This window comes from Phoxinus phoxinus (genome assembly GCF_949152265.1).
Source record: "Phoxinus phoxinus genome assembly, chromosome: 4".
In the NCBI taxonomy this organism is placed as follows: Eukaryota; Metazoa; Chordata; class Actinopteri; order Cypriniformes; family Leuciscidae; genus Phoxinus; species Phoxinus phoxinus.
In genome coordinates this window covers 6,830,426-6,853,817 of record NC_136879.1, presented here as the reverse complement: position 1 = coordinate 6,853,817, position 23,392 = coordinate 6,830,426, and the positions used below count along the sequence as shown (strand labels likewise).

The window sequence follows — 23,392 nt, the reverse complement described above, 5'->3', positions numbered from 1 at the left end:
AGAAGTGCATGAGAACAGCGGAGTGTGTGTGGAAGTGCATGTGGAAGTGCATGATGAGCTTGTGTTTTGGGTTAAGCTGTTGTTTTGACATTGTGGAAAATAATAGAAACAAAATGTATTAGATTTTTTACACGTTATTATCAATCTAAATTAATCTCGTTTTTAATTTAACTTAATTTCGTTTTTCTTTATTTCAATTTCGTTTTTCTTTATTTAAATTTAGTTTTTCTTTATGTAAATTTAATTTTTTCTTAGTTTAAATTTCGTTTTTCTTTATTTAAATTTCGTTTTTTCTTTATTTCAATTTCGTTTTTTCTTTATTTAAATTTCGTTTTTCTTTATTTCAATTTCGTTTTTTCTTTATTTAAATTTCGTTTTTCTTTATTTAAATTTCGTTTTTTCTTTATTTAAATTTTGTTTTTCTTTATGTAAATTTCATTTTTTCTTAGTTTAAATTTCATTTTTTCTTTATTTAAATTTCGTTTTTTCTTTATTTAAATTTCGTTTTTTCTTTATTTAAATTTCTTTTTCTTTATTTAAATTTTGTTTTTTCTTTATTTAAATTTCTTTTTTTAAATTTCGTTTTTCTTTATTTAAATTTCGTTTTTCTTTATTTAAATCTACTAGACTACCTTAAAAGTATTGCTTAATTTAACAGACCTGTGTGTGTGCGTTTTATATCACTATAGTGCAGTGTCCGCGTTCTCAGAGCATAAGCCCAGCCCGCGTTGAGGCGCGCCGCTTCCCGCTCGCTGTCACATTGTTAATGTGTTTTCTGTTGTGTCCATGGACTTTTAGGTTGTTTTTTCTCATTCAGTGTTTTTCTTCCTCTCTGTCGTCATTTTCATTAGTTCATTTTCATCACCTGTCTAGTTAATCAGTTAATCACCCTTCATTGTCTTCACCTGTCGTCACTCGTTGTCATCTGTGTATTTAAGTTCCTGTCTTTCTCCCTTCAGTTGTCGGTCAATGTTTGGATGTCATTGTGTATGGAGAGTGTTACCCTTGCCTGTACCAGTTTTGTTTAAGTTTTATTATAGTAAAAGTTTGAATTGGAACTTTTGGCCTCTGCCTGTCTTCATCCGCACCATACCCGTGACAGATTGACCGACCCCCCTAAAATGGACGAATGGGTAAAAATTTTCGTCCTGGCCAAGGAGAGCCAAGATCTCCCAGCCTCTGCCCATGGAGGGTCGTTTGAGGGAACCCGTCTGGCCAGATTTCGCGGGACCCGTGGAGGCCGCAGTAGAGGCGGTGGTCGAGAGGGACCCCGACACCATTCTCCGCTTTGGTCCCTCTTCGACCCTGGACGGTTGACGTCCAGCTCCAAGCCGCCTGCACCGCTGGTTCCGTCCAGCCCAGAGCTTCCTGCGCCAGAGCCCGCTGATCCTGCGCCAGAGGCCGCTGATCCTGCGCCAGAGCCTGCTGATCCTGCGCCAGAGCCCGCTGATCCTGCGCCAGAGCCTGCTGATCCTGCGCCAGAGCCCGCTGATCCTGCGCCAGAGCCCGCTGATCCTGCGCCAGAGGCCGCTGATCCTGCGCCAGAGCCCTCATCGCTGCCCAGCACAGAGCCCTCATCACTGCCCAGCACAGAGCCCTCATCGCTGCCCAGCACAGAGCCCTCATCGCTGCCCAGCACAGAGCCCTCATCGCTGCCCAGCACAGAGCCCTCATCGCTGCCCAGCACAGAGCCCTCATCGCTGCCCAGCACAGAGCCCTCATCGCTGCCCAGCACAGAGCCCTCATCGCTGCCCAGCACAGAGCCCTCATCGCTGCCCAGCACAGAGCCCTCATCGCTGCCCAGCACAGAGCCCTCATCGCTGCCCAGCACAGAGCCCTCATCGCTGCCCGGCACAGAGCTTCCTGCACCGCTGGTCCCGTCCAGCCCAGAGCTTCCTGCACCGCTGGTCCCGTCCAGCCCAGAGCTTCCTGCACCGCTGGTTCCGTCCAGTCCAGAGCTTCCTGTACCGCTGGTCCCGTCCAGCCCAGAGCTTCCTGCACCGCTGGTCCCGTCCAGCCCAGAGCTTCCTGCACCGCTGGTTCCGTCCAGCCCAGAGCTTCCTGTACCGCTGGTCCCGTCCAGCCCAGAGCTTCCTGCACCGCTGGTCCCGTCCAGCCCTGAGCTTCCTGCACCGCTGGTCCCGTCCAGCCCAGAGCTTCCTGCACCGCTGGTCCCGTCCAGCCCAGAGCTTCCTGCACCGCTGGTCCCGTCCAGCCCAGAGCTTCCTGCACCGCTGGTCCCGTCCAGCCCAGAGCTTCCTGCACCGCTGGTTCCGTCCAGTCCAGAGCTTCCTGTACCGCTGGTCCCGTCCAGCCCAGAGCTTCCTGCACCGCTGGTCCCGTCCAGCCCAGAGCTTCCTGCACCGCTGGTCCCGTCCAGCCCTGAGCTTCCTGCACCGCTGGTCCCGTCCAGCCCAGAGCTTCCTGCACCGCTGGTCCCGTCCAGCCCAGGACCGCCTTCGCCGCTGGCCCCGGTCAGCTCAGAGTCCTCTTCGCCGCGGGTCCAGTCCAGTGCTGACCTCCCCAAGAAAATTTTGGGGGGGGGCAATAAGTCCTCTGAGGGGATCGTGGAGGCCCTGCCGACGCGGTCGCCATGGCCGCCCGAAGGGTCCTCACCGCCATGGCCGCCCGAAGGGTCCTCACCGCCATGGCCGCCCGAAGGGTCCTCACCGCCGTGGCCGCCCGAAGTGTCCTCACCACCGTGGCCGCCCGAAGGGTCGTCTCCGCCGTGGCCACTCGAAGGGTCCTCACCGCCGTGGCCGCCCGAAGGGTCCTCACCACCGTGGCCGCCCGAAGGGTCGTCTCCGCCGTGGCCGCCCGAAGGGTCCTCACCACCATGGACGCCTGAGGGTCCGTCTGCTCCGCCATGGCCACGCCCTCATCCTGCTCCGCCCTGGCCACCTGCACGTCCTGCTCCGCCCTGGAGGCTTCCTGCTCCAGATCGGCCACCTGTCCATCAGCCTCCAGGGCGCCCACCCTCCCACCCCTTTGGATGTTTTACGGCGCGAGGACGCGCCTGGGGGGAGGGGGGGGTTCTGTCACATTGTTAATGTGTTTTCTGTTGTGTCCATGGACTTTTAGGTTGTTTTTTCTCATTCAGTGTTTTTCTTCCTCTCTGTCGTCATTTTCATTAGTTCATTTTCATCACCTGTCTAGTTAATCAGTTAATCACCCTTCATTGTCTTCACCTGTCGTCACTCGTTGTCATCTGTGTATTTAAGTTCCTGTCTTTCTCCCTTCAGTTGTCGGTCAATGTTTGGATGTCATTGTGTATGGAGAGTGTTACCCTTGCCTGTACCAGTTTTGTTTAAGTTTTATTATAGTAAAAGTTTGAATTGGAACTTTTGGCCTCTGCCTGTCTTCATCCGCACCATAACCGTGACACTCGCGCTGTTCTGTCGTTTATTAAAAGTTTATTAATTCTGAACGTGTCGCGTCTCACGTGTCTATCTATATTGCACCAAATCGACACTGCACTCCCTTGTGAAGTCGATTGGATGAACGGTTCTCGAAATAATCAAAATGCAAACAGACATACAGACACATAGAGATTCCTGCTTTTATTAGAGAGAAGATTATGTTCAGCACCCTCTCTCCGAAGCTTCGAATATTCGATGTTCATTACTACCGAAGCTTCGAAGCTCAAAAAATGGTATTCGGACCAGCCCTAGTAGTTAGAGAATAGGGTTAGAGAATCTCACTTTCACTTGTCAAACGTCAGCAGTGGGTCATCATACAAAATGAATACGTTGCTGCTCCCTAGGGTTGGGAACCGAAAACCGGTTCTTATGCAGAACCGGATCTGTTTTTTGGAAAAAAACGGAACTGTTTTTCTACGTTTCGGTTCTTCTGCAATGTGTGTGCGAATGTGCAAACTGCACAGCGCTCGGAGCGTTTCCTTTAATAGATATATCTCACCTCGTGAATATCAATTTACATTGTCCGCAACCTCCAGCAGCGCAACCGATTAACGCACTCTCCCTCACACACACTCTCTCAACGTTCACTCGTTAACACGACGCGATCGCTATAGCCTACTCATTTGCGTGAGATATTTTCTTGTTCACAAGCATGACGAAGAGAAAGTCAAAAGTGTGGCTTCATTTCATACGATTAAATGATGATGAAGCAAAATGTAACACCTGTGACAAGCGAATAACATGCAAAGGAGGCTGTACGAGCAATATGTCTAAACATTTGCAACTGCTCCACTGAATCAACCTCAAAACATGAATTTTTTTCGACTGTTTAAGGAAGACAACTGCACCTTGCATGTCCCCATCGCCAGGTATGAATTCATAGATGGGTAAACGACGTATTATTTCAGTAGTAAAAGACTATACCATATCAATATTATGTACGATTTTTCCCAGATGTTGAACATAGCGCACCAAGCGCGGATACCACGCAATGCGCCACACCCACACCCGCTCCTTGAACGTCAGAGACAGTAACTCCGTTTACTTTAGCGAGTAAAGGAAAAATTACGACAGAGAAAATGAATGAGTGCCACAGGGCTGTTACACGGTTTATAGTGAAAGGTTTACATCCTTTTTCCACCGTTGAGTCCCCATGGTTTAGGTAAGTGTTTAGGCACATGCATGCAGCTGTAACTGAATTTATAACTTGTAAAGAATATACTATAACAATAACTCAAATATAATTTACAACTAGCTTTTATGCAGAGACAGAGAGATCATGTATAATACAGGTTAAGAGGTGTTCATTTAAACATTTAATTTCGATTTTTTCTTTATTTTAGCGAGATGACAAAGTGTCTTAACCCCAAATACCACCCACCCTCTAGGGACTGTTTAGCCAACCAGCTTATTCCTGCTTGGTATGACACTGAAAAGCAGAATGTAATTGATGCGCTAAAAACATCCACAGTGCAGCAATTACAAGTGATGGATGGACCAGCATTACACAGGACCACTACATTACAGTCACACTACATTTTGTTAGTGAGGGGAAAATGAAACAAACAGTCCCAAAAAGTAAAGCAGTCTATGACGTTCAGACAGGTCCTAATGTTGCCCAAGAAATATAGACAATTTTGGATGAGTTTGGAGTTAGGGAGAAAATAGTTGCAGTCACAGTGGACAATGCTGCAAACATGAATGTAGCTGTCAGTAGACTCCAGCTTAAAAAAATGGCATGCTTTGCACATACACAACATTGCGGCACAGAAAATCTATTCAATAGACTCTGTTTCTCTATGGTGTGCACGTATCAGAAGTGTTATTGTATGGCTAAAGAGATCTTCAATGGCCAAGACTGTTTTGCACGAAAAGCAACATCTCCTTAGTAAGTAATTTAATATTATTAAATAATGAGTTTTATTTTATTATTATTTTATTTTAATTACTTCCTATCCTCCAGTCCTTCCTATCCTCCAGAAACTTGAAGAACACTTTCAAGTTCAAGAGAATGACGCACTCTTTGTGGCAGGGCTCCAGACTAACTTTTTTCACCTCCGTCCTGAAAAATAATTTGAACCGTCCTAAAGTGAATGTCAACCGTCCCAAAATGAACACGTTGTTTATGTAGGCCTACTTTGTTATTATCATCTATAGTTTTTAGTTGTTAGTCACATAATAAAAACACCATTAAAATGTTTATGATATATATTATTATATTTATTTAGCTCCATTCAAAGTAGTTATCTGTAAACAGGTAAAAAACTGATTTAATAAAAAAAGACAGGAGTTAAATGCTTTTTTGTATTCATGCAGAACAATTTTTTTAATTTTTTTTTACAAATACTAAAATTAAGAGAAAAATACATACAGCTCAAAACGTTTTAACAATACAATATTAAGGACACAGACCGCATTAGGTTTATTACCCACTGTCACTTTAAGACATCGGACCATGTCCAATGACATGCGGATATAATTGCACGGATGCACATCCGATACACTCAAATCTGTTTAAGACATAACCAACATAGTTTACGTGAATACTCTCCAAAACGGACATTTCGACATAATGTTGTGTGTATTTATCCATTTATACGCGAAAGAGAGCTCAATTCAGTCCTCGCGCGCTGTATACATGTCTGCGCATGGCTGCACGCTTCGGGTCGGGTGTGTGCGCACAGAAAACCGTACCGAATAGAGCTAGCTTTTTTTGCGTCGTCACTCTTATTCAGATCTATATGTCCGCTCTACTCATTCTCCCAGACGTTTACATTTTTTAACGTTTTTGAGACATGCAGCGCATGTCAACCCGTGTGCCGCTGGGTGGATCAGCACGTTACAGTACAAATGTGCGCAAACGCAGGACATCAGTTCTGACTGGATCACTTCCCAAATCGTCACTATCTAACATTTTTTTTCTAGTTTTTAGAAGATGCAGGGCCGTCTTGGTGCTCTATCTATTTGACCTCGTCCTCACCGTTGTTTAACCAGCGCAACATATTTGCGATGTCATTAAACCATGTGATAGATGTACCGCGAAACAAGGCTCCGGGTGAGTAGCCGGCCAGTGATAGTAACTATAGTAACAGCATGAGAAGACGCGCTCCGTTGTAGTCAGCGCTTGGTCGGTTAATTTTGGCATTTTCTAAGTAAGTTACCCTAATAGGCTAGTAATAAATGAACACACTTTCGTCCTGTAGGCGTCCTGGAGAATATTTCTGTTCGTCCTAAACACATTTTCTATCGTCCCCAGGACGATAGGACGCCGTTAGTCTCGAGCCCTGCTTTGTGGCTGGAATCAAGAGAAAGGTTTAGGGAGATCTGTCCAAGCGGTACCAGGTAAAGCAGACAGTAAAATACACTACCCACCTTACTTAACACTTATTTCATGATGATGATAATCATAAAATAACAGATTACTGCTTAGGGCTTCAGTACCGTTTACAGATTACTTGTTTTTGATGTATTATCTTAATCTTAAAGAATGAGGACATCAGGCACTTCCTTGAAGAGGCTACAGTGATGGATCCACGCTTCAAAAATAAGCTACTTGCAGACAACATTTGGGAGAGAGTGAAACTGGCTGCAGTAATGGCACAAAACAAGGTATTGTTGTTTTCTTTCACACAAACACAGGGAACAATGTATACTGTGAATATTTGCTTGTAATGCAAAGCTCTCTCTAAAGGAGGTGTCAGAAGAGCAGGGAACTGAAAAAGCCCATGAGCAAGAACGGGACAACACTTCAAAGGTGAATGCAAACTCACACAATGATAAAGATACATTTTCTGGTGTTGTTGACAAGGATATATTGTTTGTTCATCATATTACTAATTAACTAACACTAATATTCTTGCTTTTTAGGAAGTGCCCTGCAAGAAAGTCAAAAAGTGTCCATTAGCAGTTCTGTTTGAGAAGGAGGATAAAGCTCTGCAGAGGATTGTGCTTCCAAATGCTACTGGCAGTGGCTTGTCAGTTGATGAGAGAGTTGACAGAGAACTTCTTTTCTACAAAGAAATATCCTCAATCTACACCTATGAAGACCCTGCTGTTTGGTGGTGGGAGAAGAGAGAGGCATTGCCTGTTCTGTTTCACCTGTCTGAATCATACATGTCTGTCCAAGCATCTTCTACTCCTTCAGAGAGGGTATTCACTGCTGGAGACACAATAAGCCAGGAGAGGTCCAGAATTCTCCCAGAGAAAGCTGACATGTTGATTTTCCTTCAAAAAAAAAAAAAAAAAAAAAAAAATCTTGGAAAAATTGCTAAATACTGTAATATGTTGATTTTTCTTCTTATTTTTTTTACATTGACAACCTGTAAATTCATTTAACAGTAAGTAATAAACACAAAAAGGATTGTTTCAGTTAAGTATTGTGCTTTTTTCCTTACCACTATTTATTTATTAGTTGTTAAATAATTTTAATGGAACTGGAATCGGAACCGGAAAATTTCTTACGATTCCCAACCCTACTGCTCCCTTGTCATTTCTATTGAAAATCAGACACCAGATATCAAAACTGGATACTGTAAGCTTATTATGGCCTGGAAAAGTATTTCTTTATCATTTTTTTATCCATCTCTCTAATACAGTAGAGGTGGTTTAATCAACAGAAAAAAAATAAAAAAATAAATCTCCTGTCCCCATCCACATTTTTCAGTCACCATCCACAATCACTGGACTGGATCCAGAGGGAATGTTATCGTGAAAGTAAGGCTGTTTACACGGAAACGATCTGAAGAGAAAAGGCAAAAGTTGCGTTGCGTTATCACTTTTTATTCTGCATTTAGACGAGCGTTATGAGGGGGAAATCTGCATGCATATGGTGACGCAAAAGTGTGTGAAATTGGATGTAGTGTGCACTCCAGGCGGCTAGGTGGCGATGTGAAGCACTGAAAGTGAAAGAGCCGTTGACATGTAAGTTCTGCATGTAAGTCTGTTTAAAGCGTGACTGCTAATTTGCCTTCTGTGTTTGAATGTTTGGCAGGAGAAGACACATTTATTAAATAATTATTAATAACTGCATTTTGACACATTTATTATATAATGATTAATAACTGCATGTTTCCAACTAGGTATGGTTACCGGTATGTTTTTTTTTGTGATATCTTCGTCAATCGTGTTCGTTTTTGATTTGGTTATATTTATATATAAAATGCTGTGAATGTGGGTGATTGAAGAGCATTACGTTACACGAAATGAGTTGATTTTGAATAATAAGTGCGATTAATTTTTTTTCATACTCTGTGTGAATGTATTAGATATATTTCTTTGATATTCGATCACTGTTGACTGCTTTAAATTAAGTCTTCTATACAAGACATTTATTGCATTATTGACATATATTGCATCTTATGTGATATTAGTTATATTACTACATTATTATTCTAATTATACAATAATAATTTTCTAATTTTAGCAGCATGAGAGATATGCTAATCTATAACAGATATTTTAGTTTAAATTTGATTAATTGTGCAGCCTCACCTTACTGATGTCTCAGATGTTTGTTGTTTCAAATACCAAACAGAGACACACAAATAGGTCTCTGTTCAAGTTTTTAAAGCATTTTCTCTGATTTTCCAGCGTAAAATACCATAACGGAAATATGTCATGTCCGGAACAACGTTTTCTCCTCAGAAATTAAATTTTTTAAAATAAATACAAATAATTGATGTTCTATAGAGAGCGAACACTCATCCCTTCGGTTGGTATTATTTATTTTGGCTTGTGCATTTTAATTCGCAGAATCTCTACAAAGTATGTTGTCTCCCACAAACTCACGTCTTTTTTTGTCACGTCCGTGAATAATGCATGTGTATTTCCCTCATTTTAAATATAAAACGCATGTGTAGACTGATATTTTTCTAATGTCTGGACTCTATTAAGGCGAGACACGGCAGGCAAAAACATCGTTTTTTTTTCACTGGTCAATTTTGAGATTTTGGGCTATTTGTCTTCAATAACATGTTTTCTTTCAGACTGGTGCTGAAAAAAAGTCCAAAATACACATCTAGGTCTTTATTTTACTACACTTTGTCTATTTGCGTCAGTAGATTTCTCTGAAATTCAACAAAAGTTGCCGTTCTAAATCAACGCGCTGCTCCGCGATCTCTGTGTTCTTCCTTTAATCTCACACACGTCTGTGAAGCTCTCTCTCTCTTCTGTACAATGCTGTTGGATCCAAATATGGTCATTTCCTTTTAATCAGTAACCAATCGTGAAAGTAAAATGGGCATTTAACCCTAAAAGCGAAATCTCATTGGCTGATGTCAATTTCTGACAACCTGATTCGTTCAGATGCATCACGTGACGCGCTCTGACATTTAGATGTGTGTTTTTGACTGTTTTTCTGTTCAGTTGAAGGCCATAAATGCTGTGTTTATAAGTTTTGATGTGATTTAGGTCGTTTGTATTGTTGTTGCTAATGATTTGATAAGATATTGTGTCAGTAAATAGTTGTTTCCACTAAAAAATAATGATTTTTTACATTACAAATCTTTAAATGCCTTTTTCTCAAAATGATTTTTCTCTCATACTCCAAGTCCGAAATCTCCTCTTCAGTAGCACCTATACACACCAAACTTTCCAGTCTTGTACCTAGTTATATTATGAAGACAATTACAGAGGGATTTGTAAATATATTATTCCTAGCCTGATTTATATAACATTTTATTCCAAAAAACATGGCGAAAATAATTTTTTTAAGGCTATTGACAGTATATTCTGTTTTACAGGATAACAAAAGTAGATATCCATAAATCCCTCTGTAATTTTTTTCCCATCTAATATGTGAACACAATGAAAAAAGAATTTTGAACCTGGCTTTATCCAATTCTGAGATTTCGTTTTTTAAAATATAGGCAAATTAGCGCATATTTAATTAGATAATGCCTAATTTGCATATTTAAACAATAAATTACAGAAAACTTGTAATACATTTTTTTCTCATCTTAATGTAGGTAATCAACTGGGAAAGTTTCATGGTGATATCTGCTAGTTACAAATATTTCCCTATTCACCTGTAGTGTCTCGCCTTAAGGGTCTAATAATAAATTATAACTTTATTAAGGGAGTATGGACATATAAACAGGCGTTTAAATATATTGGTATTAAATGCATTTTCTGAGAATTTATATTTTACGTTTTGACTGCAAATGTCACGTCCATAATGCTGGAATTGCTCGTCTTTATATTACTACTTTATTATTGTGAAATATGAGATTCTTTATAACGTGAACTTGCTTCAGTCTGTCCCAGAATAATGTGGGAAGAAATGAGAAGTTAATGCATGATTTGTAAATGAACTCTTAACATTAGTGCTAATTAATTGCACATTTTTCTGTAATTAATCGCACCTAACATTTTAGTTGTTATATTTTTTATATTATAATTTAACGTTTAAAATCCAAATTAAAGTAGAAACAACAAAGACCGTATATTTTAACTATTTCTTTAACCCTTGTGCATTGTTCAAATTCACATCCTTTCGTTATGTTCGTGGCTGAAAACATAACTGCTCGCATGTGGCTGCTCGCATCAAGTTCAAGGCATTGACGCTCGCTTACAGATCGACCACAGGCTCAGCTCCCTCGTACTTTCACTCGCTCCTACGAGTCTACATCCCTACCAGAAGCCTGCGATCGGTCAATGAGCGACGACTCGTGGTACCATCACAGAGAGCTACAAAATCACTCTCCAGAACATTCTCATTCACGGTTCCATGCTGGTGGAATGGTCTCCCTACCCTCGTCCGGAATGCAGAATCCCTGACTACATTCAAAAGACAACTGAAAACTCATCTCTTCCGTGAGCACTTGACATAAAAAAAAAAAAAAAAAAACTTTTATCCTCCCTTGTTTGGCTTATGCTACTCTGAGCAATGCCTGAACTTTGTATTTTGAGCACTTCTTGCGTTATTTTTGCCTCTTCACGATGACTCGCTTGCTGTAGTCCTCAGTTGTAAGTCGCTTTGGATAAAAGCGTCTGCTAAATGACTAAATGTAAATGTAAATGAAAACAGCCACTACTTTAAAGGGGTCATGACATGTTTTTTTTTTATTTTATTATTATGTTCCCTTAGGTGCAATTATAGTATTACTATAGTTTTTTTTTTTTACAAAAAACTTTTAAAATGTAGTGATTTATGACCTTTTCCCTGTTTCTCATCCTCTGATTCAAACAGTCTGTTTTGGGGGTGTTTCCCCTTTAAGAGTTCAGTGTTGCCCACTGTTATGATTGGCTAACGTCAGGGCCTATGCATCAATTATTAACGCCCCCAGCCAGAACATTTGCGGATTCGGCGTATTTAAAAAGTAGTTTAAAGTTTTAAATACATTACTTACAGTTTGCGTCGTCGTTGTTGAGCCCAGAATAGACTTTTCCTCAGAGAAACGGTTGCATCTCAGACGGAGAACGGCTGCATTTTCAAGAGCGAATTGATCCCACAGAGGATACAAGTTCGAGTAAGTTGTTTAGTGTTTATATAATTCTTTTCTGATTATATAGAACTCATGTGAATTTTCAGACTATATTTTGCTTAGTTTTGGTTAGCTTTTGACATATTACAGGAAAGATTGCCTTACAATATCCCTAACATTCGTATATGGTCGTGTTTCAATGTGATATTACTCTCTAAACATATTTGTATTATATTTCAATCCGTTTTGATTAGCTTATGACACTGATTATAATGCTAAAAATACTGACTTTTGCGAATATCTGCTTAGGTGTAAATATGATTTCGTGCAAATATATTTCAGCCTCCGGTAAAATGTGATAGCCTACTGTCCAGGGTCCGAAATTAACTTTTTGGCTCACCTGCCACGGGGACTGGTAGATGAAAAAAACCACCAGCCAAGCATATTTTTTACCGGCCAAAATAATAAACAGCCTTTTTGTGTCACATATACATTAATTTCAGTACATTTAATTGAGATAATAAGGTATTATGTTGAATACAAACATAAACAATTGTCCAGAGCAAAATTTGAAATGTAGGCTATAATAATTTTTTTATTTTTTATTTTACACACACACACACACACACACACACTTAATCTCTCTCTCTCTCTCTCTCTCTCTCTCTCTCTCTCTCTCTCTCTCTCGTTTTTATGTTGAAAGGAATGGCTACTGTTCATTTAGCTGTTCATAATCTGTCCATTACTGTTCACACACATTTCTGTCATTTTCTATCTGAAGCTATTGCCTGCAACATTGAAAACTCCGGTCTCTTGTGTTTAGCGCGAAAGCTCACGGACAGTCGTGCCGTGTACCAGCTGCTTTGAAGCGAATATCAGTTTAACTGACTCGTAACGTGTGCAATATCTCACGACCTCCCGAGTGTCCGAACATTTTATTTTATTATTTATTCGCTAAACGGAAAATCTACCAGCATTTGGCGCTTGGCGGGTGTTAATTTCGGATGCTGAAGACAGCCTTAGGAGACGGTGAAGCCTTTCGCCTGTCTCCACTGAGAGAGAGAGAGAGAGCGCGCGCTGCGCGCGACCGGGGCTCTCTCTCTCTGCTCGTTCTTCAGTTAAAAATGCGCCCTGTCACACGCGCAGCAGTTCGTCTACATTCGGCTACTCACCGATCAGATAAGACTATGGCGAGACAAACATTTTATTAAAAACATTTTATTACATTACTATTTTGGTATGAACATTCACCCGCCAGTGTGGCGGATAGCCTTTTGAGATTTACTCGCCAAATGGAAAATCTACCCGCATTTGGCGCTTGGCGGGTGTTAATTTCGGACCCTGCTACTGTCTAAATACTAGACATTATATTTTTATATATAAATGTTCGGTTTTGGTTAGCCTATGACACACGCTAAAATATTGCCACAGATGATTGTGAATACAGGTGTAAATGTTTGAAATGCTCTAAATGCGTGCGCAGATAATGGCCATCAACAGCTCGCGATCTATGGCCCATAAATAGATATTTCTCCGTCCTATGGCCCATCAACAGATATATAGACTACATGCATTGTGCGTCCATACCCATTAATCGCCCATCTTTGGATAATGTATGCTAACAGTTGTTTTTATTTTTTTAGGAATGTGTTTGCATCACACTCTCCTCCTCCAGCACCGCAGAGGGACACGCAGGTGTCGTTCAGTTCTCAATCGAGAATGATGGTAAGTGCACAGACATAATATTTTACTGATGAAATGTAATTGTGTTTACAATATACATAATATACTCGTCATAATATACAAGTAGGGCCTACCTATTCTTGTGTGAAATTACAAAAACTGTTGTCTTTTTCTTAATCCATGGCCATAGTGATTGATAGCGATAATAATACAGTTTCTTTGATTGTGTTATCAACAGATGTGACAATGAACATGTCCAAGCACCGGTCCCGAAGAGAGCCATGGCAAACAAGCAACAGGTCCAAGTCCACCCTGTCATGGAAAACCGAGACTGATGTTGACATGGTTGCACAGACTGCGTGATTCCTGCCCGGGAAACTGGACCGCAAGTGACCTCTGTTTACTCACATTCGCCCATGAGTCTGTTTGTAACAGTATACACTACCTTTCTTTCTTTTTTTAAAGGATGTGTTAAAGTATATAGTTAGGAAAGATTTCTATTTTGAATAAATGCTTTTCTTTTTAATAATAATAATAATAACTGTTTTTCCAACATTGATAATACCTGATTATCAAATCATGATATTAGAATGATTTCTGAAGGATCATGTGACACTGAAGACTGGAGTAAGGATGCTGAAAATTCAGCTTTGATCAAAGAAATAAATTATATTTTAAAGTATATTAAAATAGAAAATCATTATTTTAAATTGTAATAATATTTCACAATATTACTGTTGTTTCTGTATTTTTTATCAAATAAATGCAGCCATCTTCCAAAAATATTAAAAATGGTAATGTGTCCAAACGTTTGACTGGTACTATATGTTTATATATGTACGGTAGCACTGTGGTCTTGTGAGGCACAACATTTAGTTCCTCCACATAGAGGAATTACAATAAAAACAGATTAAAAAACAAAACCTTTGAATGTCCTCTCATTCTCAGATTCTCCTCTCTGCCTCACAGCACCTTGATGGGGGCATTAGCCATTGGGGGAGTGTCTATTGTCTCCCCTCATTCATATTCATGGCCATCAACACCCCTACGCATAAAGCAGTACTGGCACAAAAACTGACTTGCAAAGTTTAAATCATTATATTGTTGTTTTGTGAAAGAGTGATCAGAATGATTTTCACATCATTTTGTAGTAAACATCCTAGCCTACAAGAATGGTAACTCAAAAGTCTTGTGCCAAACTATTCAGTATGAGTTATATGAGCTCATTGCAGTGACACATTTTTTCCCAAAACTTACTAACCACGCATAATATTTTTTTTCTATAAAATGCAAACATGTAACTTCCATTTTGCTCACATATTATTGTAGCAGAGTTTGTGCTGAATACAGCATAATTATGTGTTGGCCAAAGGTATGTTGTAAGTAGCTGAAATAAGCACAAATGTCAGGGCATGTCAAAACCTCTCAAGGGCCCCAAAAACCCCTCAGACCCCAGGGGGTTAAACTAACACTGCCGTGACTGGGACGTCCGCAAAAAATAAAGTGCATTCATTTTTCCCTGACGACTGGATCTATCGGCAGCGTATTCAAAGATGTTGTTTGTCCACAGCCAGGAACAGCACATCTGCGGCATCGTAATTTCCCTGTACACAGACCCACTCGCTGTCCGTCGACTGAACACTTGTGAGGCGCGCGGGCGCGACAACGATACGAAATGAGCGTAGTTGCCTTGCGCTTTAAGCGTAGTTGTCTTGCGCTGGAGGCAGTCATATGCAAACGCTGGTACGTCACTTCGTACCGTGACGTCACTTCTTACCATGGATCCAGAACGAGCTGTATTTAGAGCTTGATTAAATAAATGATTCGTTTATAATGGGGAGGACGTCTTAAGCTATGAAACTTGCAGGACGTTTTAATGGTACAAAGACCTCTTATATACCAAAAGATCAAGGCAAATTTGGTTTCTCAGGTCATGACCCCTTTAAACTGCTATAAAAATTAGAGCCCGACCGATATATCGGCAGGCCGATATTAGGCATTTTCCAAACTATCGGTATCGGCATTTATAATGGCCGATAAATGAATATTTAATTTTTTTTATTTTTTTTTTAATTACAAAAAACGGACGAAACAGCCTTCAACCATGTCATGAGTGTTGGCGTTGTATAGTTTGTCAACCAGAATATTAAATGCGCTTCATGAGGCACACGCGTTTCATGAGGCACGCGCGCGGTCTCTTGCGCTCTCTCTCTCTCTGCCGTGCACGCGCTACGCGGTTTGGAGCACAGTCTCTGTCTCGCGGGCGCGCTCGCTCTAGATTCCGGAGATTTTAACTAATTCGCGGGCATCAGTGAGCCGCTATCAATATGCGGGAGACTCCCGGAACTTCCAGGAGGCTATTTTTTTGGTGCCCCCTCAGCTCGATCTTGGTGTCCGCACAGCGCGTGGTGGGAGCGGCGGCACTGGTTAAGTGAGTTCATGGTGAGTTGGTCATGAGACATACATCGCTTGAATAACAATTAAAAGAACATCCCCATCAGTTCTCTTAACTCAAATAAGCATGACAAAATTTGTGACTATCATGTCCAGTTTTGCTGCTGTTAAATAAGCCGAGAGTGAAGCGGAATTAGCTAGTAACGTTACGTTGTTACAGTGTAGTTGACTGACTGTCCTTTAAACTTTTGACAATCTCTTTAATAGCGTGACAGTTATAGCAATGAGACGTATCATCTCTCCTTGGCCTGTCATATTGAAAATGTATGTTTTACAATTTGCAGTATATATTGAGACCATTCTACATTGTTTTAATTATATTTTGGTATTATTTATTTATTTTATAATTTATATTTATTTATTTTATATGTAGCTATACATTTAACTTATTTTAATTTAATTTTCTATTAATTGACATGGTTTTGTGGAATATTGAATTTGTTTGGTATAGCTCTTTTACTTTAACTTTAGTATTATAATTTATTTACAGACACATACTGTTAAAACCAGCTTCAACTGGAAGTAAGTAAAAGTGTTAAATGTTTAAAACCAGACTGTTTTTTGATCATTAAAAAATATATACTTTTGATGTGCAATTGTTTAGTCATTGAGACTGTAATCTAAGGCTTTTTTAAAAAAGATTATCCCTTCTGGAAAATGATTTATACAGCCCACATACATAGAACAGGCAGATATTTGGCTATTGAATGTTGTGTAAGTGCAGTTTATAGGAAATGGGTCTAATATCCAGTTTATTTTCAAAATTAAAATATCGGCTTATAAATCGGCTCTTTTCGAGTTAATATCGGCATCGCCCCCAAAAATCCATATCGGTTGGGCTCTAATAAAAATTGATCAGATAAATATTTTTTTTTTATTTTTTTTTGCATAAATCTATTAATCAACCTCAGTCCTGTTCAAAACTACTAAATGTTTTTAAAAAAATCAAGATTTTAACTCTTTAATTGCCAAATTCATAAATTATGTCACTGATTTGGGGGGAAAAAACACAAAATTACTTATTTTCAATATAAAATGTGATTGTGGACTGGATTTTTTTTACCTTTTATCACAGTCTTGGACATGTCAAAGATTAGAAACAACATTGGTTTTGATGCATTCTTAGTTTTTGTGCAGCATCAATATTAATGCCAGTGATATAATGTTTATTAGTCATATGTTAAGGACTGCCTAGGCATTTGTATTATGGAAGAAAAAAAACTAATTTAAATGGCATTTTTACTTTTGATTAGATACAGTATGAATACAGATATATCAGTGAGCACTGCCATATTCTATGGCAAGGTAAAGAAGAGAAGGGCAGAACTGGCTCTTCCTGCAGATGAAAGTGAGGATGAGATAGGATTTAGTGACCATGAGGATGATGTGGATTGGACAGTAGATGGGAGCAGTGATGGAGACAGTTCAGGTAAGTTAGCTCAGAAGCAGACAAGACAGGTATTAGTCTAGCAAACAGTGTTAGCTAGATTATTCTGATGCATCTGGATACGTTAGACTTGTTATTTATTAATTATAATATGTATTGGACCCAGTGTTGGTCAAGTTACTTGGAAATAGTAATTAGTTACTGATTACTTCTCCAAGAAAGTAATCCAGTTACTTTACTGATTACTTATTTTCAAAAGTAATTAGTTACTTTACTAGTTACTTTAGTTACTTTACTTCAAAAACATGATGCACGACCTGAATACAAAGCAGACCTTTCAGCCTAATTATATTCTTTCTGCATATTCCATCATCTAAAATTTATTTAAATGAAACATTCTCTTTTTTAAAACTTGTTTTATTAGTTTCAATATTTTAACTTTATGCACATTGCATCAACCAAAAATTAAATTAAATGCAACAGTCTCAGACTTGAAGAAAATTGTTGAACATTTAACCAATTTCTGCACATTCCACCATATTTTAACGAAATACACAAAGTCCTTCTTCTGTTAACTTATATTTCTGCATAATCCAGCATATAAAATGCACATTTTTTTTTTTGGGTAAAATCCTCTATTCGATTAGATGTAAATAAAATACAGCAATAAAAGAATTAAAATGAAAGTCTCACATGACTGTATTCCAAATTATTAACATTTACGTCTTTTAACATTAAAGTGCAGATTAGTTTTGTTTTTGTAAATCGTCAGACATATTTTTACCAATTCATTAAGTTTTGCTTTGTAGAAAACCTTTCCTTAAAGTGAATTTCGTTTTGTATAAATTGTATCTTAATTTTAATAAATGTTTCATCAACCAATTGCATGTATTTAATAAATAAAAAGCAAATATAGCAGACAATATAATAACCGTGCATTGAGGCGCTAGTGCTTTTTTCCCTGGGAGGTAAGCGAGGTAAGCTAAGCCAAGATATATGCCCTGATCAACATAATTGTAAAGCGGGATCCAGGGGTGTGCTCCCCTGGGAGAAAATTTTGATAAATAGTCCCTTAAATTATTTTGATATAAAAAAATAATAATTCACATTTTTTTCCCAAATATGTTTAATTAGGGATGCACCTATACCACTTTTTGCAGAACGAGTCCTATACTTTCATTTTTGGTTCTCGGCGATACCGTAACCGATCCCTGCATTTTCACTACATTTGTAATTTTTAAATGTATTAGTAGATAAACCAAAATAATATAAATCATATCAGTTGGCTTAATTTGTTCATCAAATATATATTTCTTTCAGTTATTTTCATGCTTAATTAAGCCTGCTAAAATGCATTGTATGGGCTCCTATACTCTCACTTTTCATTATATTGCTATATCATATTTTATCTTTCATTTAATAGTACAGCACATATTAAGAGCAGCTCCAGAAGGGCTCAGTGCTGAGGATTGGGTCAGCGGTACAAATGTTTAGACACCAGTGAAATACCAATTATTTCATCCAATTTTGATACTACAACAAAAACTACCAGCCTAATTAATGTGAATTAAAAACATTATTAAAGACAAGTAAGCAGTCAGTAACAAAATAAGAACAAATAATCGAATTTCAAATAAATACAATAGAACAAAGGCAGGCTACAAATGAATTAAACAGTGTTTTTAGAGTTTTTCAGGTAGATCTAACAGGTACAGAAATTTTAATAAAGTAATCAAATGTGAAAAAATTGCATATTCATTACTGTAGATCTATTCTCTCTCTCTCTCTCTCTCACACACTTGAACCTCCTGCTCTAAGTCGCTCTCATCCTCAGAGCACACTCTCTCTCTCATTATCTCTCCCTTTCTCCCTCTCTCATCAGTTATCCGTTTAGTCTTGTATTGTTTAACTGTAAGTTATGTACATAGACATATAATCAGTGTATATTGTGTAGTCCGCATATTCTGTAGTTTTGCATTTATTAAAGCCATTATACCCGACTGTTGCTGTGTAAATGCTCGTAATTACAAAGTCAATGAGATTAGATTCAAGAGCTACCTCTTATTAAAGCCATTATACCCGACTGTTGCTGTGTAAATGCTCGTAATTACAAAGTCAATGAGATTAGATTCAAGAGCTACCTCTTATTATTTACTACATTGAGTAGTTTTAATTTTATAAACACAGGAAAATTAATGTTCACGGCCAGAAAGTTAATATTTCCTGGAGTTTGTAAGAAGGGATAACTTTATTGAGAAATTGATAGGTTAATCTTTTATGGTTGTTTGCTGGACAAACACCGATTTGATAATTACATTAATTTCCCTTAAGGATTATCTCATAATCGATCTGAAATAAGATTATTGATGTATGAATGAGGAATTATAAGACGTTGTGATTGATTATTCATATATTCATATAATCTATCTATTTTCAATTTCGATAATTTAAAGGCCGTGTTGCAGGTTTAATTTTTCAACGAATTTGTGCAATTTGCTTGTTGGTAATGAACATTTAAACTGTTATCCATTGTATTTTATGTTGTTGGGTATCACAAAACGGAATATAATACGAAAAAGTAGGTACTATCTTACAGCGCCAACGATTCTCCTTTCCGCCACAATGCATTCCATGACGTCACCTTGGGGAGAGAGTTTACCAAAGCCCGCAGTGAGAGCGTTGAGAGTGACTAGAGAGACGAGTAGTAGAGAGTATTCAGATAGCGCAGATTACAGAACATGATCATTGTCTATACAACACATCTATAGTCACCTATAACTGTTTAAGTTGGTTCATAAGACTTCGTGAAAAAAGTAAACAAACAATCAACATACTCGTGCGTGCTGGCTTGAAGGGGACCATGATCCTGAGATGTGTGTATGCTATCTTCAGCACAAACGGGTTCAGCATGCATTCAGCATTCAGTCACATCTGGTGGGGTGAGCGGGGTGAGCTCCTCGACCAGCGACCCAAACACACTCACTGCCCTACAGCACAAGCTTTCCAGCGCAGTTTCCACGGGACGGCACCGCCCGCGCGAGCACCTGCCAAACACCGCGACAGACACGCGGCGGCTACGCTTGCAACAACATTTTCACCGGAGGAAGAGATAAACGCTTAGAAACGCCCATATAGCTCGCACGATGCCTTCTATTTATAGATGACAAAGACAAAGTTTACCAGTACTATGACAAAGGCTACCGTTACTTATCTGAACTAACGTCATGATCACCGCCACTATAAAGAAAACGTTGATTTTTCACTCGGTGCTATTCAATGACAGTTAAAAAAAAATATGTGTCGTTATCTCATTGCTGCGTTGCTAAATGATAGCAACTCACCAGGACACTTCACCAACTCTCCACTCATTCTCCTCGGACTATGCACTTCATCGGCTTTGACGGCCATCAGGCTAGCTTTCCTCCACGTCTCCCCAATGTGACGTCATCACCGAATTGCGTAAAAAAAACGTTAATACCAAAAACGTAAAAAACTAGTATTTAAGACCATTTTTGAGACATTTTAAAAACGATATACATATCTTGAGTGATTTATGTACCCATTAATCGACAGTGGTGGTTAACCTGCAACATGGCCTTTAATGTAACTGTAATATGCAATATATTAATCATATTCATGATTAGTTATTAAAATTCCCTATAGATCATTTGAGCTAATTCATATGGACCCAGAGTCCGAGTCATTTACATTACAAAGCCTACATGCTGTTAACCGATGTTAGCCGACAGCGTTTATTATTTACCGTTCTTGATGCTTTAATAGTTAACAGGTTATTAGAGTCAAGCGTTTTGTTTAATTAATAATGGCACATTACAACATAAATTTGCTACATTCCAGTTGAGCCTCTGTTGCGCTGTACAGACGACAAAACCCGAAGGTGCTGTTGAAGAAGATTAGACGAGGATAAATGATTGTTTTGTGAATCATTCACGAAGTTGAGACGATTGCCAGTGCTTTCCGGCCATAACGAAAGATTTTAGACATTTTAAATTTGTATTGACAAAGAAATTGCAGCTTTGTTGTGTAGGCTACAATTAAAACGGTACAAAATTAAAGTAGTAGCCTACAAAAGCAACATAAATTAAGAACGGGCATTTTCTTTGCCTCTCTCTCGCAGACGCGCTGGATCTCTTTTTAGCTTATTTTGTCACTCTCACGATATTAAATGTTTCAGGATAGAAACACAGGCCACATATGTATTTCGCTGCGTGTCATCCACACCAATAACTGTAACAAAGTATTTAGCGTTTGTTGCTTCAAAGAAAAATAATGCTTTTTTTTTATTCACCGTACAATAAAACGAGGTTGATCGCGAATTAAAGAGCTCAGTATCTGCTGCTCACTCGCACTCCCTTAGTTGGCATGAGCAAGTTTAGTCAACAGTTCATGTTTAGATAAGGCCAGGATGTTGACAATCATACACACTGCTCAAACAGTCTAAAACTCTACAAAACCAGTTGAAACAACTGGATTGAACCCTTCATTTTTTACTGAAAAACCTATTTGGACACATCGAGATATTTATCTGAAAGGAATTTTTCCTTTGCCTGTTCTGTATCATAGCTGACTATCTGACACTCTCTATATGAAAGACAAGATATTAACACCTCCTGCACCCCCATGATAACTGCCCCTCCTGCACCCCCCACAGCCTCTGAGAGGAGTCCGAGACAAGAGAAGTCACAGACATTAGCATTATTAAAGTGTTGATAATGACGGTGTTACGTTCTATAAGTGTTTGTTGTTGTGCTTTGCTTTTGTTTTTCTCTCCCTCTCTTGTACGCTTTCTATTTGCTCTCAGGTTCCTGTGATAGGCCGTGGCAGCTGTCCATCATCATCATCAGGGCGGTTCTTCGGCGTCCAATCTGCTGGCGCCCCGCTGTTTTAAAAGGCTTCCGCGCGTCTCATTGGCATTCTCAGCATTGTCAGATGCTGAGAAAAGCGGCGCGCGTTGTCCTAGCCTACATCAGTACTATCTTCGGTAAGATGAGATGTTGTCAGGCCTAATGTCAGTAAAACTAACTTTCCTGTCCTGTCAGCCGTTGTACTGTGCTCGCGGTGCGCAAATGCGGCGTGCTGTAGCCTTAGTTTTGACGTCAATTGACTCGTGAAATAATCAAAAAGGCGATTAAAGCTGTGTCAAAACTGCATGCATGCATCATGTATTTGTTATGCGTCACATGTGTCTGTGACTAAAATAATCTGCTATGTGAGATCACAATATAAGGCACAAACTGATGTCATTTTTAAATGTAGCCTACAAATAAATATAAGCACTGTGCATTTGTAGCTGGCGTTAATTTGTAAAGAGGACAAAAATGGATAATTTTTAAATCCATAAAATAACAAATTTTACATTCTGGCATTTATGTGCTGTTGACTTCCGCATTGTTCACATTCTTGTACATGGGGATTCAAAAGAGACATTTTCCTTTTTAATTTAGGTAGCCTATGATAGAACTGTTGCAATTATTTATTTTGACAACTAATATAGAAAAGTTAAACATGCAGTGTTAACTTTTTCAGTTGCAACTTTTTTTTGACAAACTCAGAATTGGTTGAAGAGTTCAATGATTATATAAAATTCACTGAAGGTTGATTAATCTTTGAGCTACAGTAGTTATCTGCATGTCTCATTCATGAAGGTGCAACAATGTAGAACAAGCTATTGGGGGTTTTGAGAACCAGAAGCAAGCTAACTGAGCAAGTTGAACTTTAGGTATAGTGTGTGCACCTCTATTAATATGCCTGGAGGTGGTGAATAATAATAATAATAAAAAAGAGAATTCACGCAGAGGCTCACTGTGCGGAGCCAGGCGGAAGTATAAACAAGGCTTTAACATTAATGTTAAAAGTTTTCACACTTCAAAGAGCTGTTTTAAACTCTGTATAAATGGAGAGTTTCTCTAAAGTATTTAAGGAGTTTTACCTTGAGACTGACGCTTCTTAAAGATAAACCAGAGTCCAGCGATGATCAGAACCAGAAGAACCAGAGAAAAGCCTGA

General features: G+C 39.1%; 2 protein-coding genes across 2 annotated transcripts in view; one reads left to right on the top strand and one right to left on the bottom strand.

Annotated features, from left to right (window-relative positions):
• The window catches only part of LOC306997439 (uncharacterized protein), a 13,965-nt gene extending 5,978 nt beyond the window's left edge, over positions 1 to 7,987 (bottom strand). The window contains exons 1-2 of the mRNA XM_079610744.1: positions 7,814 to 7,987; positions 7,518 to 7,643 (exon numbers count right to left, since the gene is read on the bottom strand). The gene's annotated coding sequence lies outside the window, so the exon portion shown is untranslated. The remainder of the gene's footprint in view (positions 1 to 7,517; positions 7,644 to 7,813) is intronic.
• LOC306997437 (uncharacterized protein) lies at positions 6,426 to 23,392 on the top strand (the record flags this gene model as incomplete). The annotated part of the gene is made up of 6 exons (XM_079610742.1): positions 6,426 to 7,028; positions 7,111 to 7,173; positions 7,287 to 7,603; positions 17,233 to 17,408; positions 22,189 to 22,368; positions 23,340 to 23,392. Exons 1-6 carry the CDS (start codon positions 6,945 to 6,947, stop codon positions 23,390 to 23,392), a joined length of 873 nt encoding a protein of 290 aa, XP_079466868.1. The 5' UTR covers positions 6,426 to 6,944.